The sequence below is a fragment of the Hemiscyllium ocellatum genome, chromosome 5 (genome assembly GCF_020745735.1).
Source record: "Hemiscyllium ocellatum isolate sHemOce1 chromosome 5, sHemOce1.pat.X.cur, whole genome shotgun sequence".
NCBI lineage: Eukaryota > Metazoa > Chordata > Chondrichthyes > Orectolobiformes > Hemiscylliidae > Hemiscyllium > Hemiscyllium ocellatum.
In genome coordinates, this window is record NC_083405.1 from 86,602,294 (window position 1) to 86,614,789 (window position 12,496).

The following is a 12,496-nucleotide window of genomic DNA, read 5'->3' on the forward strand; positions in this document are numbered from 1 at the left end:
AAACAAAAGCACAATTTAAACATTAAGAAAAACATGACTACCATTGTGTCTTTGTGCCTTTTTAAAAATGATTGTGAAGTAAGGTGTTAATTTTAAATGAGGATTGTTTTCTGATGAATCCTTGCCACAGCTAATTGTGGTGAAGATCCAAATAGTAGATTTGTTGCCAGTATTTTCTTTCCAGGGATAGATCTATTGGGCTCATTGTTCTGGTGTGACAGTAAAAAACCACTTAGTAGTCTCATGAAAAGAGGATCTTGTCTTTAAAAAGATGTAGTTTGCTGCATAATAGCAATTAGCTACAATTCGGGTCTGGTTGAGAATGTGACATGGATAATAAAGTAGAGCACGAGAGGATGAGCCCAGAACAGCAGTGCAAAAGACAAGGCTGTAGCATTTTCAAGCACTTTCAGCCAGAAATGCCAAGTGTACGATACATCTCAGACTCCTCCTGAGGTTCCCAGCATCATAGTTGCCAGATTTCAAACAATTTGAGCCACTCTACATGTTAGCAAGAAATGGCTTAAATTACTGGATGCCATAAAGGCTGTGGGCTCTGACAATATTCTGGCAAAATCACAAGACATCTCTGCAGGAGTTCCTCAGGGTAGTGTCCTTGGCCCAACCATCATTGATGTTCCCTCCATTATATGAGAAATGGGAACGTTCACAGACGATTGCACAATGCTTAGTATCATTTGCGATTGCTCAGATCCTGAAGCAATCCATGTACAAGTATAGCAAAGTTTAGCTTGCGCTGAAAAGTGGCAAGTAATATTCATGCCACAGAAATGCCAGACTATGACCATCTCTAAAAAGATAGAATCTAGCTCTCAACCCTTTGAATTCTCCACTATCCATACCCTGGGGGTTATCTTTGACCAGAAACTAAACTGGAACAGTCATATAAATACTGTGGCTACAAGAGCAGGTCAACAGCATGGAATTCTACAGTAACTAACTCAACTTCCTCCTCCTCAATGCTTGTTCACCATTTGCAAAGTACAAGTCAGGAGTGTGTTGGAATACTCTTCACTTGTCAGGTTTAGTATCTCCAAAACACTCAAGAAGCTTGTAGTAAAGTTGAACATTTGATTGACATCACAACCACAAGCATCCACTCCTTCTACCAACAACATATATTTGCAGCAGTGTGTACTATCCACAAGATGAGCTGCAACAGCTCACAAAGCCTTCTTAGATAGTAGCTTCCAAACCCTCGGCTTGAACAATCTAGGAGGACAAGGGAAAGTAGATAAATGGGAACATCACTGTCTGCATGTTCCCCAAGCCACTGAGCATCCTGCCTTCAAACTAATTGCCATTCCCTCACTGTGACTGAGTCAAAATCCTGAAATTCCCTTTCTAACAGCATTGTCTGTGTACTGATAGCATATGGACTGTAGCCACTCAAAAAGACAGCTTACCACCATCTTTCCAAGATCAATTGGGGATGAACAACCAATGCTGACCTACAGCCTGTGAATGAATAAAGGAAAAATGTTTTACACAGTTAAGTAATTAGATATTGCTGACCACCAGCACTATACCAGGGAGAATGGTAAAGGAGAGACTCCTAAATTTGTTAATTGGAAAGATAGTCATTCCAAGCTGTTTGTTCCACCTCCTGATTGAATATGCAGTGGCATAGGCAGAGATATAAGTGCAATTCACCTACTCAGTAAAAGCTGAAGTGTGGTGCAGAAAGTAATTAAAGAAATAAATACATTTTGAAAATATAACACAAACGGGCTTGGTGTCTTGTTCAAGTGTCAGTGAAAAGTGTAAGTGGTGTTCAGTTACTGACAATCAATTAAGTCATCTAATGAATTAATATTATTTTTGAGCTTTCAGCAACCATTTAGATTTCCTATTGTGTATATTAACTTAGGAATTGTTTATGATATTACACTTTTGTAATATTTCACTGTTCTATTATGTTGACTGTAATGTGTGCTATTGACATCCTAGTAACAGCTCATAAGAGGAAGGTTTGTAATGTTATCTACTTTGAAAACATTTGTTCAGCTCCACAACAGCGGACCAAGTGCAATCAGGGCTGGAGTCATGGAAGTGTATTGGCCTAGTCACTATCGAGATGAATATCTACTGTACATTTTGCAGATAAAAACAAATGAGCCTTTACACTGCTACACGAATACTACAATTAATCCACTACAGTTAGAGGTAGGTATCACTTTACCCTTCTGTAAAATAATTCATTCAGATCTGTTGAACAAAGAGTTGAAATCAAGTACTCTCTATCTTCTCAAGTGAATAAGTCAATTGAATAAGAAAAGAAATATTGAAAACATGGCAACTGTAACAAATTCAGTAGATTGAAAAGTTTTTTTTATAAATCAATAAACATATGCCTGTGACAGGAGTTTAAGTAGAATTGATTTTCCATCTGTAACAGTAGGAGAACACGGTGTGCAAGCTATATGAACTGAGAAATCTTAGATTGTGTGGCCAATTGTATAGACAATTTAGCAGATTTATACTTACACACCTTCAACAGGATATAAATCACATTAAATTGATTAGACACTGTTCAGAATAAATTTTGCATACTTATCATATAACATGCTGGAATATAATATAATGGCTCAGTGGTGAAAATATATTTCAGACGTAGGCAATGATAAAAGACTAAGAGCATCTGATGCCTTTCTGCCCCACTTCATTTATGTTGTTGTCATTGCTGTGAATAATTTATCTTCTGAATTTTCATAGTCACAACATACAAGTTTGCTAATTGCCTGATTTTCCTAAGTATATAACCTGACTGATTAATAAAGACAATGACTGACTATGTGCATTCCAATTAATACATAGGCTGTTGGTGTTCCTGTGGGTTAAAACAATTTATTTTTTACCTTAAAACATACAGAGGAATCTCAATTATCCAGCATTTGATTAACTGAATTTCAGATTATCCGAACAAGATCACAAGGTCCCGATACCTGGCTAACTGTGTTATGCGGCATTTGATTAACTGAACAAAATACTCCCCGCCAGTATCCTTCAGATAATCGAGGTCCCTCTGTAAACTATGCTAGAAATTAGGAATAATGTTCACCTGCTTAATTGCAGAGACAATGATACATAACTGTTTTTGTTAACATGAATGAGGTGGAAATTTCTGTTCCAAACTCAGGGCCACAGCCATCCGACACATACATAAAATCTGATGTGATGACCTGATGTTAATATTGAGTTCAACACCTTCAGATTGTGAACTCATTCCCATTCCTTCCCTTTCTTTTCGCTTTACTGGTTGTATTGTCTGTCACCATGTCCTCCACCACCCCCACCCGGCCTACCACCACCACTCACTCCAGTGGGACTGTCTGTTCTTTCCAGTCTGGCAGTTAGATACACCATTGTTCTGCCATTTTCACATCCCAGTCACTTAATCCACACTATCAGCATCCTTTTTTCTCCCAGCACTCCAACTCCCACCTCCCCCCTCCAAAGCAGTAATGCTGCCCTCTTCACACTTCATATCAGCTCTGATGAAGAGTCATCTAAATTTGAAACGTTACCCTGCTCCCTCCATAGATGCTGTCTGACCCACTGTGATTTTCAGCATTTTTTTTCAGTAAAGGGTCTTTGAATAATTCACTGTGGTCACTTACATTTCAAAACATGCGGTCATCCTAACGCTGCTTCAATAAGTGGAGGGAATTCAAAGTTAGTTTTCAGTCTTCTACTTTTAGCACAGATTCAGTTGCAGCTGCCACAGTCCTGTGCCGGGGCTGTTTAAATGGGTGATTGTGACCAAACTCTGCCAGCTATTTTCCTATGCATCCCAACTTTAATGTCCGATTGGGTGTATTGGCCACCATTGCTCTCTGCTGTTCATTGGCCTCTTGCTGGGTGAGCATTAACTCACTGCAAGATGCTTTATCCAGTGTTTTCACTCAGAGGGTCACATTACAAGGCATTTAACAAGCAATAATGAGCATCAATTGGGAACTCACCTCTTCCCAGCGAAATAAGCTATGCCCCTTGAGAAAAGGGTACAAGATACTCAATGTCAAGATGGGTTCACCAAACATCATCCCCGATTCTGCCACTCATCTGGTAAGATTCTTTCAGGAATTAACATTTCTAATCTGATATAACTCTTATTGTGGAGTCCTACAGCACGGAGACAAGATCTTTGGCTGGTCTAAGCCGACCAAAATGTCCATCTACGCTAACACTGTTTTCCTGCACTTAGCCTATATCCTCCTCATCCCTTCGTATCTATGTATTTGTCCAAATGACTTTTAAATGTTGTTAATGTAGCCACCTCAACCACTTCCTCTGGCAGCTCATTCCATACACATACCACCCTCTGTGTAAAAAAAAAAATTGCCCCTTAGGTTCCTTTTTATTCTTTTTACTCTAACCATGAACTGATGCCCTCTGGTCTTCAATTCTCCAACATTAGGAAAAAGATTGAGTGTATTTACCTAATCCATGCCTTTCATCTTATCCACCTTTCTAAGGTCCCCCCTTTCGTCTCCTATGCTCTAAATAAAAAAGTTCTAGCTTGTCCAACCTCTCCTTATAACTCAGACCGTTGAATCCAGGCAACATCCTTGTAGATTTTTCTGCACTCTTTCCAGTATAATAACGATGATGAGGAGGTGTCAGTGTTGGACTGGAGTGGACAAAGTTTAAAAATTACACAACACAAAGTTACAGTTTGATCCTGATGAGGATGGCCTCAGCTGGGACCTGGTGTTCATGTCACACTACACTATATACTCTGACACAATCACACATACACAAAACTTTACATTCTCTCACACTCACACAGACCCTCTGTCATACACATGCTCTCTCAGACACATAAACATACACCCCCCAACACTCACACCCTCTCACAGGCTTATACTCCGTCACACTCACACAAGCACTCTACCAAGCATGCACACATGAACACATTCACATATACACACATACTCACACGCTTGCCCCCTCTCTCACTCTCACTCACGCAAACACACCAACAAAGATTCTCTCTATCTCCCTCACATGCATGCACACACACACACATTTGTAAGTCCATGGGGTGAATTTGTATTTGCAGATACATTCTATTTTGTTTAAAAAGCACACAATTTGCAGGCAGTCAGTCCATCTCACATTTTATAAATTCGTACTTTGGAAATAGAACCAGTCTGACTCAAGATTAGAATACAGACAGACTTTAACTTCACACTTTTAATGCATTGTCTAAACTGAGGTGCCACTTTTTTTATAAAACCTTAAGTTATCTCAGGAATGTGACTTGAAAGAAGTTCTGGGATTTACATATAAATGACTCAAAACCTGCAACCCTTTCTAAAAGATGAAAGACTTAACAACAATCTAGATTTGTTCAATATATCATATCAGCTGCATGGCACTATAATCTTGTGGTGTAGATTCTGCGTCTTATGATCTTGTCCCAGTAGCTACCTGACAAAGGAGCAGCACTCCGAAATATAGTACTTCCACATTAACCTGTTGGACTATAACCTGGTGTTGTGTAATTTTTAACTCTGTTTAATAACAACCTTCCTATAGCAAGGTGACCAAAACTGAATGCAATACTCCAAGTGCGACCTCACCAACATCATATATATTTGCAAAATAATTTCTATACTCAATGCCCTGACTGATGAAGGCAGCAACGTCACCACGTCTAACTCCGCCCCTACTTCGATCTCTGTCCCCGCCCCCAGCTCCAGCTCCAGCTCCAGTCCCACACCAGGTCCTAGCTCCCAGCCTTGCCGGATTTTCACCATCCCTCCAGATCTCCCCCTCTCTGAGGATGAAAGATCAGTCCTCAGCAGGGGCCTCACCTTCGTTCCCCTACGCCCTCGGATTAATGAGTTCAACACGCGGCGAGATATTGAACAATTCTTCCGCCGCCTTCGCCTCCGTGCCTACTTTCACAACCAAGACTCCCGCCCACCCTCTGACGACCCCTTCTCCCGCCTCCAACACACCCCATCCACCTGGACACCCCGTGCAGGCCTCCTACCCGCCCTCGACCTCTTTATAGCCAACTGCCGCCGTGACATCAACCGACTCAACCTGTCCACCCCTCTCACCCACTCCAACCTCTCACCCTCAGAACGTGCAGCCCTCCACTCCCTCCGCTCCAATCCCAACCTCACCATCAAACCCGCAGACAAGGGAGGCGCGGTGGTAGTTTGGCGCACTGACCTGTACACCGCTGAAGCCAAACGCCAGCTCGCGGACGCCTCCTCTTATCGCCCCCTTGACCACGACCCCACCTCCCACCACCAAACCATCATCTCCCAGACCATCCAGGACCTCATCACCTCAGGGGATCTCCCATCCACCGCCTCCAACCTCATAGTCCCACAACCCCGCACCGCCCGTTTCTACCTCCTGCCCAAAATCCACAAACCTGCCTGCCCCGGCCGACCCATTGTCTCAGCCTGCTCCTGCCCCACCGAACTCATCTCCCAATACCTCGACACGGTCCTGTCCCCTTTAGTCCAAGAACTCCCCACCTACGTTCGGGACACCACCCACGCCCTCCACCTCCTCCAGGATTTTCGCTTCCCCGGTCCCCAACGCCTTATTTTCACTATGGACATCCAGTCCCTGTACACCTCCATCCCCCATCACGAAGGACTCAAAGCCCTCCGCTTCTTCCTTTCCCGCCGCACTAACCAGTACCCTTCCACTGACACCCTCCTTCGACTGACTGAACTGGTCCTCACCCTGAATAACTTCTCTTTTCAATCCTCCCACTTCCTCCAAACTAAAGGAGTTGCCATGGGCACCCGCATGGGCCCCAGCTATGCCTGCCTCTTTGTAGGATATGTGGAACAGTCCATCTTCCGCAACTACACTGGCACCACCCCCCACCTTTTCCTCCGCTACATCGATGACTGTATCGGCGCTGCCTCGTGCTCCCACGAGGAGGTTGAACAGTTCATCAACTTTACTAACACCTTCCATCCCGACCTGAAATTCACCTGGACTGTCTCAGACTCCTCCCTCCCCTTCCTAGACCTTTCCATTTCTATCTCGGGCGACCGACTCAACACAGACATCTATTATAAACCGACTGACTCCCACAGCTACCTGGACTACACCTCCTCCCACCCTGCCCCCTGTAAAAACGCCATCCCATATTCCCAATTCCTTCGTCTCCGCTGCATCTGCTCCCAGGAGGACCAATTCCAACACCGCACAACCCAGATGGCCTCCTTCTTCAAGGACCGCAGATTCCCCCCAGACGTGATCGACGATGCCCTCCACCGCATCTCCTCCACTTCCCGCTCCTCCGCCCTTGAGCCCCGCTCCTCCAACCGCCACCAAGACAGAACCCCACTGGTTCTCACCTACCACCCCACCAACCTGCGCATACAACGTATTATCCGCCGCCATTTCCGCCACCTCCAAACGGACCCCACCACCAAGGATATATTTCCCTCCCCTCCCCTATCAGCGTTCCGCAAGGACCACTCCCTTCGTGACTCCCTTGTCAGATCCACACCCCCCACCAACCCAACCTCCACCCCCGCACCTTCCCCTGCAACCGCAGGAAATGTAAAACTTGCGCCCACACCTCCACACTCACTTCCCTCCAAGGCCCCAAGGGATCCTTCCATATCCGCCACAAGTTCACCTGTACCTCCACACACATCATCTATTGCATCCGCTGCACCCGATGTGGCCTCCTCTATATTGGTGAGACAGGCCGCTTACTTGCGGAACGCTTCAGAGAACACCTCTGGGCCGCCCGAACCAACCAACCCAATCACCCCGTGGCTCAACACTTTAACTCCCCCTCCCACTCCACCGAGGACATGCAGGTCCTTGGACTCCTCCACCGGCAGAACACAACTACACGACGGCTGGAGGAGGAGCGCCTCATCTTCCGCCTGGGAACCCTCCAACCACAAGGTATGAATTCAGATTTCTCCAGCTTCCTCATTTCCCCTCCCCCCACCTTGTCTCAGTCGGTTCCCTCAACTCAGCACCGCCCTCCTAACCTGCAATCCTCTTCCTGACCTCTCCGCCCCCACCCCACTCTGGCCTATCACCCTCACCTTGACCTCCTTCCACCTATCCCACCTCCATCGCCCCTCCCCCTAGTCCCTCCTCCCTACCTTTTATCTCAGCCGGCTTGGCTCTCTCTCTCTTATTCCTGATGAAGGGCTTATGCTCGAAACGTCGAATTCTCTATTCCTGAGATGCTGCCTAACCTGCTGTGCTTTGACCAGCAACACATTTGCAGCAGTGTACCAAAAGCCTTCTTCACTGCCCTGTGTGCATGTGACTCCACTTTCAGAGAACCATGCAGCTGAACTCAAATGTCCGCCTGTTCAACTCCTACCATTCACTGTGAAATTCCTACCTTGATTTGATATTCCAAAATGCAAAACCTCATTATTATCTATATTAAACTCCATTTGCCATTTCTCAGCCACTTTCCCAGCTGTCCAAGGTCCTGTTGCAATTTATGATAACCCTCCTCTTCTCCATGATCCCGCATGTTTTAGTATCATTTGCAAACTTACTAATCATGCCTTTTGTACATTCTTATCCAAATCATTGGTACAGATAACAAACAGCACCAACCCCTGAGGCACTCCACTAGTCACAGACCTCCAGTCCGACATGCATCCTTCCACTCTTACCCTCTGCTTCCTATCATCAAGTCAATTGTGTATCCAATTTACCAGCTCCCCAGGATTCCATGGGATCTAAACTTCCAGAGCATCCTATCATGTGGAACCTTATCAAAGACATTACTGAAATTCATATAGACTACATCTACCACTCTGCCCTCATCAACCTTTGTGGGTCACTTCATCAAAGAACTCTAACAAATTTGTGGAATATTTTATTTATGGATTATGGCTGTTCTTGTTTGCATCTTGATTTTTGAATATAAAGACTACACATGCAGATAAGAATGTCAAGAAAATTCTAATGATAAATTCATACTAAGTTAAGGGGCCAGTCATACTGGAAGAATGTACTATAAATGAAATCAATCACTGAACAGTTCAAACAACTGAATCACAAAATGCTAGATCCTAATCCTTTAAATGGCATCGAAATGTTTCAATTTTTTTTTGTTAAAGTGTAGGGATGAGCATATTAAGTGGCAACTAACATACAGTCCCCAAAATCAGAAAACTCTTGCCAAACAGCTCATTAAGAACTGATGGTTAAATGTGGGTGAATCTCTCTGCAAATCACAGGCCCTGACACTGTCTATCTGGCTTTCAAGAATCTGCTAGCCAATTAAAACCCAATGACTTCTGGGTCCAGAAGTCCACTAGTCCAGGCTAATTCCTGAAAGGATCCAGCAACAGAAAATAGATTCATCTTGTGGGGACGGGGTCTTGGGGAGAGAAGTGGAGGGCAAGGCAGGGATCAGTTGTTGTCTTAATTACTTACTGGCTATTCTTTTCTACACAGAAGTGGTATCACACACAACTGCTTTTCTTTTCATAAGTTTTTGAAATCTTTTTTCCTAATTAACTTGTTCAGAGATGTAATTACATACCTCTGGAGCAGGTAAGGCTTGAACCCGGGCCTCTTAGTCCAGTGGTAGAGACACTACCACTCTGCCATAAGAAAGTCTAAAAAATATGGAACATTTCACAGATGTATGTGTCATCCTTGCACAGGTGCCATGCTAATCATCCCTATATTGTTCCAATTTTAGTATATGTGCTGCTGAGTAATGTGCTGGAGGAGGGAAATTAGTGCAATGTATGTATATAAATTTGCTGACAATATAAGGATGTGTGGGAGGTAGTGGTATGATGAGGACATAAGGAATCTGCTATGGAGTGAAGATGGGTAGGCAAAAACTTGGCAGGTGGAGTTTAACATTGGGGAGAGGCTGAATAGACTGGGGCTCTTTTCCCTGATGCATTAGAGGCTGTTGGTGACCTTATAGAGGTTTATAAAGTCATGAGGAGCAGGGATAGGGTAAAGAGACAAGGTCTTTTCCCCGAGATAGGGGAGCCCAGAACTAAAGGACAGAGATTTAGGGTGAGAAGGGAAAAATTTCAAAGGGACGTAAGGGGCAACTTTTTCAAGCAGAGGGTGGTGCATGTATGGAAGGGGCTGCCAGAGGACATGGTGGAGGCTGGTACAACTACAACATTTAAAAGGCATTTGGATGTATATGAATTTGAAGGGTTGAGGAATACGGGCCAAATGCTGTCAAATGGGACTAGATTAGGTTGGGATATCTGGTCGGCATGGACAAATTGGACCAAAGGGTCTGTTTCCATACTGCACGTCTCTATCACAGAAAACATGAATGCTGGAAATTATAAGCAAAATCAGAAATTGCTGGAAAATCTCAGCAGGTGTGGTAGCATCTGTGGAGATAAAGCAAAGTTAACTTTTCAGGTTTTGTACACTTCTTCAGAACTGACTGTAACCAGGAAGTGGAGGTGCTTGCATTGGACTGGAGTGGACCAAGTCAGAAGTCACATGACAGCAGGTTATAGTCCAACAGATTTATTGGAATCGCAAGCTTTCAGAGCACTGCTCCTTCGTCAAGTGGGAAAACATTGGTATATATGTTAGAGAAGGGATGAGGAGAGGTGAGGGGGCAAGGAGTAACCAATGGGTGGAGATGGAGTGCAGAGAGAGGGAAACACAGTTGAGCAGACAAGAGAATAGGTAAATATCAGCCTGAGGGAATGAACAGCTGCCAATGGTGACCATTAGTGACTGACAATGTGGTAACAGCCCATGTGATGAAAAGGCATAGTGTGTGGGGGTGGAGTAAGGCCTTGGGAGAAGCTGCTCAGGCTCTAAAATATTCCATTTGATATTGAGTCCAGAAGGGTCCACCCTTTAATGGACTTTAACAACTGTCCTTATCCCAACCCTCACACACCAGACCTTGTCATCACCAGGGATTGCTACCACACACAATCCATTATCAGCCACTAACAGCCCCCATTAGCAGTAATTGATTCTATAAGGCTGACCTTAACCCAATCCTTGTCTGCCCAACTGTCTTTATCCCCACCCATAATGTATTCTGTAGCATGTCTCTAGGTGGTCTAGTACCAAGCTTTTCCCGGCTACAATCAGTTCTGAAGAAGGGTCACTAGATCCAAAACATTAACTCTGCTTTCTGCCTTCCAGATGCTGCCAAGCCTGCTGAGTTTTTCCAACAATTTCTGATTTTTGTTTTTAATATTTTGCATCCCCTACTGATGTCATTCTAATGAGTATACCACACAAAGTTGGGAAACTCCCTGCAGTACGTTGACCTTCATTATTCACTCCAAGCCTTTCCCATCTTTTTCATGCTGTCTGCTTTAGCCCCGTGCACTCTGTTTTCTCCCTCTACCAAGCTACCTCACCTGGGTATTTCCAGTATTTCTTTCAATTTTACAGTCCATATTTATCCTTTTTTTATGTAGTTTTGCACATAATTATTTTGTTTTTGACTTTTTGGTCCAAGACCTCAATTAGAAGGAAGTGTAAACAATGTAACCTCTCTAGAACTTCAGTCATCACTGAAAAATCTGAAACATTTGCAATCAATTAAAATTATTTCAGCAACATCATCAGTAAATACAAGCTGCTTTGGGGCACTTAGTCAGTACATACTAGAGCGCATTTAGCTGAAATTGCTTAACTGATTGAATGCTGAAAGACCATACTTTCAAAGATTAGCTGCAAATTTCTGGCACAGAATGTTATAAAAGAGATTAGGGAATTGTCACGGGTATTTAAATAGGACCTCTTACTGAATGATGAGAGTGATCTTGAACCAAGCAACCCTACTACCTCTAAAAGGCACTGATCAACCAAATAAATGAGCTACAGATATATCTTTATACAGCTAATGTTTTTCTTTCAGAGACCCATGGGAGAACCAACTCTATCAGCTTAGGCATTTCTGATCCTGTAATGGGAAGAGCTATCTAAAATTGGAGCTAGTGGAAACTTACAGTAAAACTGGGAAAATTCTTATACAGTGAAGAATAAACTTTTTTGAATTAGAATTCCTACAGTGTGGAAACAGGCCCTTTTACCCAACACGTCTACACTGACCCTCTGAAGAATAACCCACCCCCCCCCACCCTATATTCATTGCTGACTAATGAGCCTAACCTACACATCCCTGAACACTATGGGCAATTTCACATGGCCAATCCACCTAACCTGCACATCTTTGGACAGTGGGAGGAAACCCACTCAAACATGGGGAGAATGTGCAAATTCCACACAGACAGTGCCTGAGGCTGGAATCGAACCTGGGTCCCTGGTGTTGTGAGGCAGCAGTGCTAACCACTGAGCCACAATGTCACCCATGTATGGTATTTTCCTTTCCCAAACCAGCAGGAGGTCCTTCGGACAGTAAGCCTGAAACTATGCTGCATGATTAGGATCAGAATATATACTTACTGATAAGCCATCAGATTGGCCACAAAATTTATGAAAGCAGCATTGAGAAAATGCCAGCTGTATCCTGGTG

General features: G+C 43.9%; 1 protein-coding gene and 1 non-coding gene across 2 annotated transcripts in view; one reads left to right on the forward strand and one right to left on the reverse strand.

The window, feature by feature from the left end:
- itga8 (integrin, alpha 8) overlaps positions 1–12,496 on the forward strand; it is a 217,519-nt gene that overhangs the window by 158,129 nt on the left and 46,894 nt on the right. The window contains exon 25 of the mRNA XM_060824941.1: positions 2,029–2,187. Within this exon, the coding sequence (XP_060680924.1) occupies positions 2,029–2,187 (159 nt within the window). The remainder of the gene's footprint in view (positions 1–2,028; positions 2,188–12,496) is intronic.
- Positions 9,624–9,730, reverse strand: LOC132816308 (U6 spliceosomal RNA). The gene has a single exon (XR_009644789.1). It is a non-coding gene; the product is annotated as a U6 spliceosomal RNA (small nuclear RNA).